The sequence below is a fragment of the Diceros bicornis genome, chromosome 33, assembly GCF_020826845.1.
Source record: "Diceros bicornis minor isolate mBicDic1 chromosome 33, mDicBic1.mat.cur, whole genome shotgun sequence".
Taxonomy (NCBI): Eukaryota; Metazoa; Chordata; class Mammalia; order Perissodactyla; family Rhinocerotidae; genus Diceros; species Diceros bicornis.
In genome coordinates, this window is record NC_080772.1 from 32,287,269 (window position 1) to 32,304,435 (window position 17,167).

The window sequence follows — 17,167 nt, forward strand, 5'->3', positions numbered from 1 at the left end:
TTTGGAAAATTAAAAGACCAATACAGCTGATGTACAGAGAACGGGGTCAGGGAGGAATAACAAAACATGACGTTGGAAAGACAGGCAGGTAGGCAGAGACCAGAAAGAAAGACAAACTATGTTACAAAAGATTACTACTGTTCAACAGGCTACAGAAATAAGAGTGGATAGATGAGAAAGATCAGCAGGAAAGCTTCTGCAGGAATTACGGTGAGAGATGACTGCTCAGACTAGGTTGGTGATGGCAGGAATGGAAAAAAGCAGACAGATTTGAGTGGAATTTAAGATGCACAAGAAAGGATAAGCGTAGTGAGGGACATGTCAAGGATGACTCCCAGGTTTGGGTAGATGATGCTGCTGAATATGGGGGGAGAGTGTAGACAGTAAGCTTTTCAGGCTGTGTTAGGTTTGAGGTCAATTTGAGATATTCGAAGCAGATGTCAAGCACACAATTGCATATGTGAATCTAGAGCTGAAAGAAGTGGTCTGGGTGCAGCTCCTTTCATGGAGGAATATGAGCAGGGACGGGCAGAGACCTCCAACAGCCATGAAGCTCAGGGAGCACACATTCAGAAGCAAGATGTACACGCACAGCGTCTGTGTGTTACGTATAACATAAGGTGACACACATTAAAAAAAACTGAGAAACAAGGGTAGAAGTGAGATAGGATGATTTTCTTAATTGTTTTCCATTCTATGTGAAAAATTGCTACAGACAGTTATAGGTATCTCTACAATATACTATTGCTACCTTGTAAATGCTCTCTTTTTTTGAAATAGTTCTAATTTATGACTTAAGATAATGTAAGTTCTAAAATTAGATAGCCAGCTGATATTGAATCATAAAGCAATTTTCTTGTAAATACATTCAGAAGCAAAAAAACCCATACAGATCCCTTCTCTCCCTTTTTAGTGGTTTTTGGTATTTTTCACTTTATCCTCTAAATAAACTAACCCAACTTCACAATTTTCGTATTTTTGCATTACTTTGGAGAAATATAAAGAATATAAACCTCAAAATTATATAGTGTCATATTAACCATATTAATGTGGGCCATTTTGTTTAAATGATTTCTAAAACACTAAATATTAAAATCAGGTTCACAATTGAGTGGTTTGAGTATACAGAACACTGAGTTTCTAACTTTGCTAACTTTTTTAAAGTGTTAATACACAGCAAATGCCAAATAAACTTTCCTGAAAATACACAAGAAAACTCCACACAATGCTTTACTAAAAAGGACAAATAATTATAATCCTACCCTATATTTTTATGCTTGAATAACTATGGTCCTGGGTCTAGTCTTTAAACTAGTTGTAGAATGCATTGATAACCTCTTATTTCAATTTGTTACATACCAGTTGGCAATGTCCTTGTGAGCTACTAAATTTTGAAGAAAACCTTGTAATCCTAATTGTCTATCTTCTAAAAAGTCGGCATTGTAATTATCTTTGAACCAGCGTTTTGGTGGAAGTGCTAATCGAAAGCCTGGAAACATCTCTTTTAACTGAAAAAGAAGAAAAAGGAAAATACAATGTTCAACTCAATTATATCAGCTCTACAAAATCTATCCTGTTGACTATGTAAAATTATTCATGAAATAAGTTTAAAATAAAAGAATTAAATTCAGCTAAGCTTTTTATGCCTTGATTGTTTTACTTCTTGATTTCTACCAGTTGTGTATACATACAAGTTACAGTTGCTCCACATTCTTGCCAACACTGGGCACTGTCTGTCTTTTTAATGTTAGCTGTTCCAGTACGTGTGCAGTATTTCACTGTGGCTTTAATTTGCATTTCTCTGTTGACAAATGATGTTAAATATCTTCTTGTGTGCTTATTTGAATCTGCATATCTTCCTTGGTGAATTAGCTATTCAAATCTTCTGACCTCTCCATTTTTTTTTTTAAAATTGGGTTATCTGTCTTTTTATTAAGTTGCAAGAGTTCTTTATATATTCCGAAACAAGTCCTTCGTCAGATATACGTATAACAATTATTTTCTCCCAGGCTGTGACCTGAGTTTCATTTTAACAGTCTTAACAGAGCATATGTTTTTAACTTTAAATTTATCCATTTATCTAATTTATCCATTTTTTTCTTTTATGGTTTATGCTTTTTTTAGATTGTAGCTAAGAAATCTTTGCTCACTCCAAGGTTGTAAAGATATTCTTCTATGTTTTTTCTTGGACATTTATAGTTTTAAGCTTTTACATTTTGGTTTAGGATCCATTTTGCATATCTGGCTTAACTTTTACTTTCTTAGGAAAGATTTTTCCAACCTTCTAAGCTACGTTAGATTTCCCTTTATACGCTCTGTTCAAGTGACTATAACTGTGTAACAAGTTACCTCAAAACTCAGTGGTATAAAACAACCATTTATTAGGCATGGACTCTGTGGGTTAGTAATTCATACAGGGCACAGTGAGGATGGCTTATCTCTGTTCCACAATGTACTGGGACCTCAGCTGGAAGACTTGAAGGTGGGAGCTGGAATCATTTGAAGTTCACTCCTGCATATGTACAGTAGATGAAGCTGGTTGTCAGCTGAGACCTTAGCTAGGGATGTCAGCCACAAGCCTAACATGGCCTCTTCAGGTGTCTTGGACTTTCTCACAGCAAAGAGGGTGGATTTCAAAGGCGAGCCTTCCAAGAAAGCCAGGATGAAGCTGTACACTTCTTATAATCTAGCCTAGTCACACAGCATCATTTCACTGTCCTCTATTGGTTGGAGTAGTCACACCCAGGTTCAAGGGGGAAGGGAAAGAGATTCTATCTCTGATGGTCAGTGGCAAGATTCTGGAAGAACACATGGGATTGAAAATATTGCTGTGGACGTTTTTAGAAAAGACAACCTGCCACACAGTCTCAAATCATTAATTTATTTTTTAAATGGCATTTATCACAATGTAAATAACATTTATTTAATTCTGGACTCTCCTACTAGACCTGTGATTCTAAACCTTGGCTGCACATTGGAATCACCCAAGGAACTTCAAAAGATATCAATGACTGTGTCCTACCTCTCACAGATTTGGACTTAATTAGTTGGCATGAGGCCTGGGCACTGTAATTTAAAAAAGCTCTCCAGGGAAGTCCAAAGTACAGCTAAGACTGAGAACCATTTTACTACACTGCAACAATTATGCCTTACTCATAGCCGCATCCTCAACATCTAGCATAGTGCCTGCTACATTACAAGCAGTCAACAATCTTTGCTCAATAAATGATGAATGAAATGAAACCATCTACATTCACATTCCTATACTCACATATAAAGCTAAATATCACATGGTAAGAAAAAAGGCTAGCAAAAGGGAAAAATACACAGGGTAAAATGTTAAGTAAAAATATAAAATATAACATTCTGTCTATATTCCTATAAATATGTAAAGATAAAACTAGAAAGTAACTTGGACAACTGAAAACCCTGATTTGATTTCAAGATATAACTAGATATTGTTGGCCTTAGAGTTTTGTTATTTAACGTGTTTGCATGAAAATAATAAAAGCCATAAGGAGGAAAAAAAAATAGTCTTTTATTAATTTTAAGCTTTAAAATTTAAGTATCACATATGTCCACATGTATGGTTATTTTTTTCCTTTAAAAAATTATCCTCAGGGCTGGCCCCATGGCTTAGCGGTTAAGTGCACGCGCTCTGCTGCTGGTGGCCCGGGTTCGGATCCTGGGCGCGCACCGACGCGCCGCTTCTCCGGCCATGCTGAGGCCGCGTCCCACATACAGCAACTAGAAGGATGTGCAACTGTGACATACAACTATCTACTGGGGCTTTGGGGGGGGGAAATAAATAAATAAATAAATAAATAAAATTATTAAAAAAAAAAATTATCCTCAGAAGAGGGGATTGTTCCACAATTGAGTCCTCACAAAGTCTTCATTTTACGGGTACTTACTCATAACTTTATTTTGAACAAAGTACAATTTGAGGACTACATATTAGCTTGTTAACTTTAATAAAAGGTAGTTTTCATATTTCATTAAATTAAAACATTTATACATCTCTTAGAAAAATGACATCATAATAGGCATTTGATGGTTCTACAAACAAACCTTCGAAAAATAATGCATGTGTTTTTGGGATTAAGATGGAGAAATGAGTACATTCATCTAATTCTGTATTTCTGTAGCCCCACAAAAACTATAGTGAAGAGAAAGACATATAAAACAATATACTGGAAACTAAAAAGGTAGATGGCCAGCCGTGGTGGCCTAGTGGTTAAGCTCGGCATGCTCCACTTTAGCGGCCTGGGTTTAGTTCCTGGGTGCGAACCTACATCACTCGTCTGTCAGTGGCCACGCTGTGGTGGCAGCTCACATACAAAAAGAGGGAGACTAGCACAGATGTTAGCTCAGGGAAAATCTCTCTCAGCAAAAAAAAAAAAAAAAAAAAAGTCTCGAGAGAGACGAGTGGTAATTGACTCAGTGGAGCCAAGAAAACCCTCAGTGTAGGAAAATGCATACCAAGTTTATACTACAGAAACTTCAAATTGCTCAGGAACTGGTAGCACAAGGCAGGAGACTGGAAAACACTTCTCTGGACAGTCTGATCAACCCAAGAAGAATGACCTAAAGATCCTGACATCAGAAATTCTCTGAGAATGGCCCACCTCCGTCACCCTCCAATGAAGCTTAAAGTCAACATAAGCCTCATCCATGGACTAGGGACTCCAATCAGCTTTTAGTACCAACTTTTAATCATGACCAGACAACCAAGAATTACTATATAGTTACTCTTTAACATGGAAGACAAAGACAAACAGAAAAAAGTGGCTGAGAAAAAGATACCACAAGGAGAACAAGACATGAAAGAATAAAAAATACAAATAAAAACTAATCACTAACATATTCAATGGATTAAGATATTACATTCAAGAAATAAGATGACAAAAAAAAGGGACAGTCAGAGAATAAAACATGCTTTTAGAAAGAAAGAGATAAGGAAATCTCCTCCAAAACAGCAAAAAAGAAAAAGAGAATTCAAAAGGGGAGGAAAAGACAAGGAATCAGCCCAAAAGGTGTGTTTTATAAAAGAAGTTACAGAAAGAGAGAACTGAGAACACAGAATGGAGGAATTCATTAACAAAGCAATTCAAAAACATTTCTCTGATCTAAAGGACCATGAGTTGCCAAATTGAATAACGCCACTGAGTGTCCAAGAGAACAGAAGAAACCTACAAAAAAATTGTGAAATTTCAATTAATTACACAGAAAAGATTCAACAGCAACACTCTATACTAACAGCAAGATGACAATAGCTTAATGACTTCAAAATTCTGAAAAAAAAAAAAAAAATTATTTCCAATCTAGAATTCTGTAGCTAGTCCAAACTTCAATCAAGTATGAGGACAAAAGGAGAATAGTTTTAGACATACACGGGTCTAAAAAACATCACCTCCCACGTACTTTTCCTCAAGAAGCTACTGGGGGATTAGTTCTACTAAAAGGAAAGAGTAATTCAAAAAAGAGGAAGACATGGGATAGAGGAGACAAGATCCAACAAAGGAGAGAAGTGAAAAAGTCCCCAGAAAGACACTGAAAGGCAATCTCAGGACACCACTTATGAACTACAAGATGAGATAAATCCCTTCAGGGCAGCGTGACCCAAGAGACAGGCATGCTGAGGATTATCAGCGAATTTCTTTCTAATGTGAGGACTGAATGCCTGGTTGAGCCTGGCTCAGATTTTCATACGAACTTGGCCGGTCTTGACAATGAGCTGATAACGGTTCTGCTCCCTCCCTATGCTCTGCTGCCTGGAACCACCTGAGAATCATTTTACCTCACAGAAGTGTTCAGTTTTGACCTACTTCTGTGACCTGGATGTAGAAAATAGCAAGCTTTTAAGTAGAACACAGAAAAACCCACTTCTCGTGGCCGTATTTCTACATCACCCAGCCTGCCCTGCAACTCTGCCAGATGCCTCAACTCTGATAGCCTCTGTGTGTTCCAGAACTTGCTACCACTTTGTCCTCTGACTTCCTGAGAAGAGGCTCTTACAAACTCCCAGAGAAGCTGCAGCCAGATTATAACCCAGGAGACTGAAAAAAGAGGACAGAAAAAAGATTAGTGTTCTACAGAAAATTTCCTCTTTCTAACCAGTGTTATTTAAACTATGTTCAATAATTTTCATATTGTCAATTGACTGTTTTTTCCCTCATTATTACAGATAAGTGGGGAATGTAAATTCCTTAAAGTTAGGATCACACCTATATAGTTTCTATATAATCCCAAATTCCTAGAACAATGCTGAACTCAAACTACTCATTTCATAAATACTTCACAATTGGTTTTATAAAATTAAAGATCCTAAAATTTTAACTTTATTTATAACGACTATAAAAATAACAACTACAGTTTAACCTGTGTGCCTGCTGGTGTTTCGCACACGTTTCTGATTCTTGCCAGTAAAAGCAGATAGTGGGTAGGGCTCTTTCTGGTACCTGGAAGACTGACATAGACACTTATTAATTTTTAAATGCCCAACTTGGAGCATCAAGGAGATATTTACTGGATTTAAATTAAACTCCTACTAACATCTTTCTTCAAAAGCTTAAGAGTTATTTAAATCTCAACTTGCCTAAGATAAGAAATATTTTAGCAATAAAGATGAACCTAGAAAGATAAAGGAAAGTAAACACTAAATAACAATTGAGCCCTGAAAAGAAAAATAGTAAGTCGTAAAGGATTAAATAGTTCTATATTGAAACTGTTAGAAATTCATCTATGTGAACAAAAATTATAATAATTTCATAAGAAAGCTAAGAAATCCACGAGTATCTGGTAACTTCATGAATTACTCTGATTTTGTTTGTTTAATCATTAAAAAAACCCAACAGAAGTACAGAATTATATGTTTTTAATTCATCAGTGTAATATAAGAACTTTTGAACAGTAAATAAAATTCATATATAATGGTAGAAACACATTATAAATAATACTTTAAGTATTTTGGCATACTACAAAAAGTCATCTTAACAATACCTTAATAAAGGATAAAATAGCTTAGCATTTTATATTTTACTTTTTCATTCAAACTGAGGTTTTCAGAATGGCATAAACTTGGCAGCCAGGTAGCTACAAAGTCACATAAATGGGGTTTCCCACCCAAATATTGTAAGAATATACCAACTTTAGAAGTTCTGAGTAGTCCAGGAAGGGGGAGGAAGAAGGTGGCAGATGGGAGAGAACAGGACCAGTAGTTTCTTCCACTAAACACCTGTCAAAATTTGGGAGTAATTTCTGGTCCAAGGTCACCTTACTTGGCTTCTCAGAAGCATCAGAAACCACCTGCTTCTTTTGGAAAAATGCTCTTTCCCTTGGTTTCATAAAATACCAACTACCCATCTGCCTCATTTGATTCCCTCTAGCTCTACAAACAGCTTAGCTTCTCTTTCTCTATTACATTCTTACTGCAATTTACTCAATCAACTCCATATTGTTGGAAATGTAGGTTGGTTCTAATTTTTAACTATTAATAAACAAATTAAAACACAGACCAAGAAAACAACAATAAATAAAACACCGTGATAAATACCCTTAGAGCTAAATCTTGCCCATATCTGTGATTTCTTATATAGGATAAATGCCCAAAATGTGATTATTGTGTCAAAATTATGCATAACTGTAAAGTGTACTCTAGGAAGATTCCTACTTCCAACAGTAGATAATACCATTTAAATGTCTGTCAACTTGACAGGTGAAAAATAGTTTCTCAATTTTCTTTTCTTAGAGTACTTGTGATATTAAATGTTTTCCAAATTTATTGTTCGTTTACATTTATCCTGTGGATTTCCTTGTTCATATCATTTGTTGTATTTTCTACTTTTGGGTTTACTTTTTTTGTTATTTATTTTTAGGGGTTCTTAATATATTGATGTTTATTATTATCCTCTCTGTTTCATATGTGCAGTAAGCAGAGTTCTAGATGGCTCCATGACCTCTACCCCTGGTGTTGCTTCTGTCATTTTATGTTACACAGCAAAAGGAATTCTGCAGGTGTAATTAGGGTTACTATTCAGTTGACCTTAAGCTAGGGAGATTATCTGGGTGAGCCTAACCTTATCATATGAGCCCTTTAAAAGCAGAGCTTTCTTCCTGCTTGGTGGCAGAAGAGAAAGTCAGAGAAAGTCAGAGCACAAGAAGGATCTGACCCACTGTTGCTGGCTTTGGAGATGGAGGGGCCATGTGCAAGGACTGGAGAGTGGTCTCTATGAGCTAAGAACCACCTCTGGCTGACAACCAGCAAGGCAGCAGGGACTTTGGTCTTACCACCACAAGAAACTGAACTCTGCCAACAATCTGAACCAGCCTGGAAGCTGGTTCTTTCCCAGATCCTCCAGATAACAGCCCAGTCCAGCTAACCTCTTGATTTTGACCTTGTTTGGCTCTAAGCAGCAAACCCAGCTGAGCTCACTGATATCACTAGATAACAGGTGTGTTTTAAGTCACAAAGTTGGTGGTAATTTGTTATAAAGCAACAGAAAACTAATACAATATGTTAAAAACTTTTTTTGTTCATTCTCTTGTAGTCATGATTTAGTCTTATAATATACATCCTTGTCAAGCTCACAACATTATATAAATAACCACTTATATTTCTGCTGGCAATTTTAAGGTTTTCACATTTTTATAGTAAAAATAATTTTTTATTTCCCAAAAAAGAAATTTATGCATAGAGATGGGACTTCAGGCTACTAAAGTGCAATGAAACAGTTAATTTTCTTAGGACTTAGCCAAGATTTAACTTCACTCAATTAACAAGGAAGAAAAAACACAAATACAACAGAACTGTCAGGAACAGATAATAATTCAAATTTGAAAAGTCAGTTTTCAATTTATTAAAATACTTACTTTATCATTAAGCCTAGAGAAGTCAGTGTATCTCCTGAAAACTATCCAGCTTTCTTCTGGGGCTTTCTTCACTAGTATTTTATATACCTATGCAGAGAGAAAAAGAAAGAATTTAAAATATATACCTATCTATCTATATACACACATATATGTAGAGATATTTAAAAATTCAAACCAAACGTTTTTAAAACTGTTACTTAACAACCCAGATCATAATGATTATTATGTAAAAAAATCAGAAATTATTTAGACCATCAAATGTACAAATAATCAATGTAGGCTCCAAAAGCAAGCTTTTTTTCCTTAAGAAACATGACTATGACAAATTCGAGACAAAATGCTTTTCTTTTTTTTTTTGTGAGGAGATCAGCCCTGTGCTAACATCTGCCAATCCTCCTCTTTTTTTTTTTTTTTGCTGAGGAAGACTGGCCCTGGGCTAACATTCGTGCCCATCTCTTCCTCCACTTTATACGGGACGCTGCCACAGTATGGCTTGCCAAGCAGTGCGTCAGTGCGCGCCCGGGATCCGAACTGGCGAACCCTGGGCCGCTGCAGCGGAGCGCACGCACTTAACCGCTTGCGCCACTGGGCCGGCCCTCAAAATGCTTTTCTGGTGAAGACTAATAATAAATAAACTCATCAGTTTCCAAAATATATTTTATGCCAACATATTTTAAAATTGATAAAATAATCAATCATGATTGAAAAAGCTATGAAAATAGTCACTCTTGTCCTGTACAATTAATTTAACTTTTAAACTCAATAACTATGAAGCCAGGTTTTCAAATAAATCTGATGTTGTTTTAATCTTCAAGGCTGAAATATAAGCTAAAAAATACTCATATTAGATAAAGGTTCATATCGCTATAATTATGCATAATTATCTAGGCCATTGAACAGAAAAACGTGGCTGAAGTAAGTCACTATTTCAAAAAGCAAATAATAAAAAACCAGATTCTATTTTACATAAGTATAATCTTAGAATTTATTATGAGGAAGTATTATTTACAACAGAATCTCAGAGATTCTGTCATATACCTCCTGGTAGTTTTTGGTACAGTATTTTGGACTAAGCTAAATACATGGTACGTATGAAGTACTCAATTAACTATCTGTCCAACGAGTGAAACTTGCTTAAAACGAGTAACTTTTTCTCTGAAGTCTGCTGAGCAGTGACTTTCGACTGTAGCTCTAGAGCTGTACGTGGCCACCAAACACTTGAACTCTTGACTAGTCCAGACTGACATGAGCTGGAAGTGTACAAAAACACACCAGATTGCAAAGACTTAATATGAAAAATGATGTAAAAATACTTCATTAAAATGGTTTTATATTGATTACATATTGAAACGATCATATTTTGGATATATTAGGTTTAATAAAATGTTATGAAATATAATTTCATCTGTTTCTTTTTACCTTTTTTTAACATGGCTACTAGGAAATTTTAAATTACAAATACGACTCACATTTGTGGCTCACATTATAGTCCTACTGGATGCTCCAGAGACAAGTCATTATTTAGGGACTGTAGATCATCCTACCATTCGACTTTTCTCCCTTATAGACTTCTCTTTCAGCTTTTAAGGGGGAGAATCAGTAAGGGTTAAGGCTGAATCCTTTAGTTTTGAAGTAAGACACAAGTAATTTATCTTTGTAACATACAAAGGTGAGGAAGATTATTTGGATACCCTTTCAAGTCTCCAGAAAGTCCTGATCTAAGACAGTCACAAAGAGGATACAAAGGAAACACTCTTTTTAGGAGCTACTAACTCAAATCAAAGGGATAAATGGACATCAAAACTTCTGAGTATAACCGAGGCATGATAAAAGTCAACTTCCTATGATAATTAGGTTTATCTACACATAATCCATATTGACTTTATTTGCCTGTTTTAAAAAATGAACCCTCCCTTCTAACTAGGCTATTCTCCACAGTGGCCTCTGAACACTCCTGTTTCTCTAGGGAAGACAAAGTACGGATTTCTCGTTTTACCTTTTCTAGAAAGCTCTCCTGCCTTTCTACTCGTTTAACTAGTGGTTTCAATGAAAACTTTATAGACAGTATTGATCATTTCCTCCTTTAACAGCAGTTATTGTTTCTATTCTTTATTTGAAAATTAGTATATACTACTTTGTACTATCTTTTTATGTAGTTCTTGTTTGAGGATTTTTAAGTAGATTATAACATATGCAGAAGCATACACTGGATTATAAAATACATACAGAAAAGTGCCAAAATCATAAGTATACAACTTAATGAATTTTCACAACATAAACACATCCATTAACTAGTACCAAGACCAAGAAACAAAACCTCACTAACCGAAGAAGCCCACCTCATGCCTCCTACCCAATCCTACTCACCAATCCTAGTCAGTTTTTGTTTTTAAACACTTTTCAAAGACTTGACATTCTACATATTATAAGATCTCACCAGTCAATCCTAATACTTTCTTAAGTTAAGAGATCAATTCAAAGGAATATATCTAGGAAAATTTACTTTACAAATCTAAGACTCTCAAGCTTGTATCTCCAGCTCAGACCTCTCTGCTAAATTCAACTTATACATGTGCACACACATAATACATGTGTACACACTCACAAGCACATACACACACACACCTGACATCTCCATTTTGATGTCTAACAGACATCTCAAACCTAGCATGTTCAAAAACAAATCCTGATCATCCCCTCAAAACCTGCCATCTAATTAAATGGCAACCCCATTCCTCTCATTGTTTAGACCCAAAACTTTGGGATCATCTTTGATTTCTCTTTCTCCCACATCCCAAGGCTCTACTTCCAAAGTATATCCAGAATCTGATCACTTCTTAGGATCTTTTCCACCAGCCTGGTCCAGGCCACCATCACGTCTGCCATGGATTACTGCAAGAATGTAACTGCCTCCTGCTTCCATTCTTCCCCCAGAAAACCCAGTCTCAATCCAGCAGCCAGAACGAACGTTTTAAAAATTAAGTCAGATCATGTGACTCTTCCTTTTAAAACCTTTTCAAAGATTCCCATCTCATGCAGAGTGAAATCTAAAGGCCTTACAATGGTCTCCACGCTCTACTTGATCTGGGTGTCACACTCTCTCGCCTTTACCTGTCATCTCGGTTCCAACATCTCTCTCCATTGCTTATTCTGCTGTCAGCCACAAGGGTTTCTGTAGCTATCCCATCCGTCTGGAAAGCTCTTTCCCCAGACATTGTCATGGCTCTCTCCCTTTAGTGCTAACATCTTTTCTGTGGGGCCATGACTGACAATGCTATTTAAATGGCAACTCCAGTTTCGGGGAGACTCTCTCTCTTTCCTCTTTTATTTCTCTCTGTAGGACTTATCACCATGTGACATACCAGTACTTTTAACAATTTACTCATCTATCGTTCATTCATTCAAGTTGCTGTACCATTATTACCTGGAAGAGCGCCTGGCACATAACAGGTAATCAAAAATATTAAATTAATGAATAAACGAATATGACTAATTTCATATCTGTCATTTACTTCTTCCTCTATGGCACCTTGAAAGACTTCATATTTATATACCACTGCCTTAAATTTGCTGACGAACTTGCATTTTCACACACATCACCTCAATGAACACTCATTCCTTCATAATGAAGGCAGGTCAACATAAAAAAATGAGCCACCAGTTTAGTATAATTTCCAAAATAACTCTCAAAAAAGTCAGGTCCATGCAGATTTCCCATCACATCATCAGTCTTATGATAGTTTAACTCTAAAGATTGCTTCTTCATAAATTATCTCAACAATTTTTTCTTGGAGGCTGTTGCATACTGTTGTAAAATTTTTTTTTTTTTTCCTGAGGAAGATTTGCACTGAGCTACCATCCGCTGCCAACCCTCCTCTTTTTGCATGTGAGCTGCCACCACAGCAAGACCACTGACAGGCGAGTGGTGTAGGTCTGTGCCTGGGAACCAAACCCGGGCCGCCAAAGCAGAGTGCGCCAAACTTAACCACTAGGCCACGGGGGCTGGCCCCATACTGTTGTAAATTTACAACATGAAATGTTGAAGTAAAGATAAAAACTTTAGTTCAAGAAAATCCAAGAGAAAGAACAAACTATTCCATTTATAAGTGAATTTAGCAAGGTTGCTGGATATATAAACACACATTAACATACAAGACCAAAACATATAAACTAGCAATGAACAAATAGAAAACAGAAAAACATATCAAGAACATTAAACATCCATACCTAGAAATAAATCTAACCAAAAGAAGTAAGACCTCTGCCCTGAAAACTACAAAACATTATTAAAAGAAGTCAAAGACTTAAGTAACTGGATTAAGTTCATAGATTCAAAGACTGAGTACAGTAAAGATGTCAGTTCTCCTTCAGTCAGTCTATAGATTCAATACTATCCCAACGCAAAGGGCCAAGAACAGCCAAGACAATCCCAAAGAACAACCACCAAGGTAGAGTACTGAACCTACCAGATATCTAGACCAATCATAAAGCTTTAGTAACTAAGACAATGTCGAATTGGTAAAGGAAGGAAAAATGGGACACAGAAGCAGACCCATACATTTACGTTCGCCTGACTTATGACACAGGCAACAATACAAATGCAGAGAAGGAACGGTCTTTTCAATAAAAATTTGATTACTTGATCCCACACAGAGGAAAAAAATGTGTTTTGACTGTTACTTCACACCACAGATAAAAATCAATTCCAGGTGGTTTACAGATCTAAATGTGAAAGGTTCAACGATAAAGTTTTTAGTAGAAAATATAGGATAACATCTTTGTAACCTGGGAGTAGGCAGATTTTAAAAAGTGCTAACCATAAAAGAAAAAAATAAATTGGACTATATTAAAATTAAGAACTTCTGTTTACCAAATGCATCATTAAGGGAGGGAAAGGGCAAACCACAGAGTGAGAGATGATAGTCACAGTACATGTTCCGAAAAAAGAATTTATGTCCAAAATGCATGGATAACTACAAACCAACGAGGAAAAGACTTCCCCAAAGGAAAATGAACAAAGGTCTTGAACAGACACTTCACAAAAGAGAATATCCAAATGGCCTAAAATGTCTTCAGTTTAGTCATTAAGAAAATGCAAGTTAAAACCACACAAGAGTGATATCACTCTACCCACTAGAATAGCTAAATTGAAAAAGATGCAAAAATACCACATGTCGGGAAGGTGTGGAGTAATGTAACTCTCACACACTGCTTAAAGGAGAACTAGTACAGCAACTCTGGTTCATTGTTCACCAGCGTCTTCTAAAGCTGGGCAGACGATGAAGCAATTTTACTCCCAGGCAGATACCAAACAGAAATGCGTACCTGTGTTTACTGAGTGACATGGACTAAAAGCTTCATAGCTGTAGCATTTGTAAGAGCCCAAAACAGGAAATTACCCAAATGCTCTTCAACAGCAGAATGGATACATCAACTATAGTATATTCACATACAGGAATCCTATCAGTAATAAAAATGAGCCGCCTGCAATTATATGCAAGATCCAGGATGAATCTTACAAACATAATGCTGAAGAGAAGAGACCACACCCCAGAGTACATACTCCATAATTCCATTTACAGAAAGTACAAAAACAGGCAAAATTAATCTAAGCTGTGAGGAGAGTGGGAACTGACTGACACAGAGCATGCTAGGCTGGCTTTTAGGATGCTAGTAATGTTCTTTTTTTTTTTTTTTATATACAAATGATATTTATTGCACCTTCGTAATAGCAAAATAAATGGAAATAAGTGAAATTCTCATCAAAAAGTACAGGTTAATAACTTTTGACACTTACATACAATAGAATACTAGGCAGATATGACATAGAAATATATGGGCTGATACTAAAACATCTCTCCACAGCTAGTAATGTTCTGTTACTAGATCTGTGTGCTAGTTTCAGAGGTGTGTCTGGTTTGTGAAAATCTGTTCAAGTAAAACAGAGCGAGACAAAATTTAGAAGTGTAAAAGCCATTCGAATTTTATGTTCAAGAAATTACAAGCATGGGGCGGCCGGGTGGCTTAGCGGTTAAGTGCGCACGCTCCACTACTGGCGGCCCAGGTTCGGATCCCGGGCGCGCACGACGCACCGCTTCTCCGTCCATGCTGAGGCCGCGTCCCACACACAGCAACTAGAAGGATGTTCAGCTATGACATACAACTATCTACTGGGGCTTTGGGGAAAAAAAAAGGAGGAGGATTGGCAATAGATGTTAGCTCAGAGCCGGTCTCCCTCAGCAAAAAGAGGAGGATTAGCATGGATGTTAGCTCAGGGCTGATCTTCCTCACAAAAAAAAAAAAAAAAAGAAATTACAAGTACAGGCTAACATTAATCAAATTAGCACAAGGTCAGAAGACAGGTTGGTCACACTTTCACTTTTTACTGGCGTACAGCACAAGCCAATACTCACAGTAAATTTAGCTCTTTCTTCCATCACCTCATAACCCAGGATGGTAGGTGTAGAAGGCCTATCTTCCAAATTTCCTGTCTCAGGATTCTGTTCTTCACTTTCTCTTGGTCTAGCAGTATACTCAATGGAAGAATCTGCACCTGTAAATTTAGTCCTAATGAGGGGACTGCTACAGATAGATGAGGTACTATCCATTTGATCAGGTACACTTGTCTGTCTAGAATTACCCATATTTGAGTCTTCTAAATGGCCTTTGGAAGAGTTTGAGCTTGTTGAGACACTGCCAAAAGAAGAACTTCTTTGGTTTCTGTTGGTTGTAAAACTGGAAGCAGCATTCCCTATGGGCATAGGAACGGGCACAAAAGGAGTCGCCATCTTCTTCTGGCCTCTGCAACACAGCTGCACACTGCACAGTCCAAACCCTTAGAGAACAATGAACACGCAATCCATTATTTTCTTCTTAGGAATTCACTATCTAAAAATGAGAAGAACAGATTGAAAGATTAGTCTTTAACCTGGAGCATTATCCAAAAGAAAACAAAATGTTCATACTCATTTCTTTTAATTTTGTGACACTCTATTACTTTATCTGGAATGAAAACAGGCCCCAAACCTCTTCCTTTAATCCCAATATCATCTCTAAGGGTTCCCATTTGCAAGGTATGGAGAACAGAGCTATTGCACACTCTTTTTCTTGACCCTCATATTACGTTATCCTTTTTTCCCCACTTTACTTCCTTGTGATGGATTTTTGCAATGTTCATTCTAACCCGATGACATCCATATAAAGGAGTTGGAAAGAGGAAGAGTGGTAAAGACCCCCCTCTGCTTATGGTCCTGACAGTACTACATATAGTACAGGGAGAAAAGAAGGGAAAGGAAAGAAAGAAAGGGAGGAAAAGTATTCACATTACCATTTGATTTAATTAGTGGAAAGCTAAAGACTTACCCAGAGTACCACGAGTGAACTAGAAGGTTAGACGCTACAAGGTAAATGTCAACTGCTCTTAAAGTAACTGTTTATTAAACCCAGGATGAAATGTATTTCAAAAAAACTTGGTCAAATTAATCAAATAAAAACCCAACGAGCATTCGGCTTACATCCAACAAGATTAAACGATTAGAAGTGTAAACGTTCTTCACAGTTTCCAGATCATCACTAATTCTGCTATGCCATAAACTGAGGACATTTAACAAATCTTGGTCACTCTTAACAATCTCTGTTGTCTACAGGACTTGATCCGGTCTCAGAATAATCTGATAATACAGCAAGGAAGAAAAGGTTTACCACTACGTTGTCAAATGATAAACTAAGAAACTGTAGTAACTACAGACCAGGGAAACGACACACAACCAGGCGTCTGCCTGCCCAACTCCACCGACACAACTCTGCTCACTGGTGAGGAAGGCAGGAAACCGACTGCTCGGACTTGGAAAGATGCTGAAACCAGATTTCTAACTCGGCACGTGGCTCTGGGCACCCTTCCCCATCACCAAAGCTTCAGGAAACTTGAGCTGCTGATTCACCGCTGCTCGGTTCCGCCTGATGGCCTCCCCCAAAAGAAGTGAACGCAAGTCTGAACTCTCACCCCTCCGGAGCCCGCGGGACCGCCCTGCCCTCCGCCTGCCCTCCGCCACCGGAGGCCCCAGGGCCGGGGAGGACGCGCACCCCCCGGCCGCTGCGCGCACACGGCGAGCGCCCCAGAGGTCCCGGGAGCGCGCCGGGCTCCCGGGGCGCCTCCGCCTCTGCCCCGGGCGAGTGCCCGAGGACCAGCGTCCAGCCCGCTCTGGCACCGCGCGCAGGTGAGCCGCCCGACCTGCGCGCGCCGGGCGGCCGGAGGAGAGCGGGCGGCCGGGCGCGGCTGCCCCGGGAGCGTCCGGCC

At 37.7% G+C, this 17,167-nt stretch overlaps 1 protein-coding gene across 6 annotated transcripts in view; it reads right to left on the reverse strand.

The window, feature by feature from the left end:
* SNX16 (sorting nexin 16) overlaps positions 1–17,167 on the reverse strand; it is a 38,647-nt gene that overhangs the window by 21,190 nt on the left and 290 nt on the right. Inside the window, exons 2-5 of one of the 6 annotated variants that reach the window (XM_058528951.1) lie at positions 15,512–15,759; positions 15,285–15,424; positions 8,872–8,958; positions 1,360–1,508 (exon numbers count right to left, since the gene is read on the reverse strand). In XM_058528951.1, coding sequence (XP_058384934.1) covers positions 1,360–1,508; positions 8,872–8,958; positions 15,285–15,424; positions 15,512–15,659 — 524 coding nt within the window. In that variant the 5' untranslated portion in view covers positions 15,660–15,759. Of the gene's footprint in view, positions 1–1,359; positions 1,509–8,871; positions 8,959–15,284; positions 15,760–16,385; positions 17,034–17,167 lie in introns of those variants that run through there. The other 5 variants (XM_058528950.1, XM_058528947.1, XM_058528946.1 and 2 more) reach the window with 5 other exon arrangements.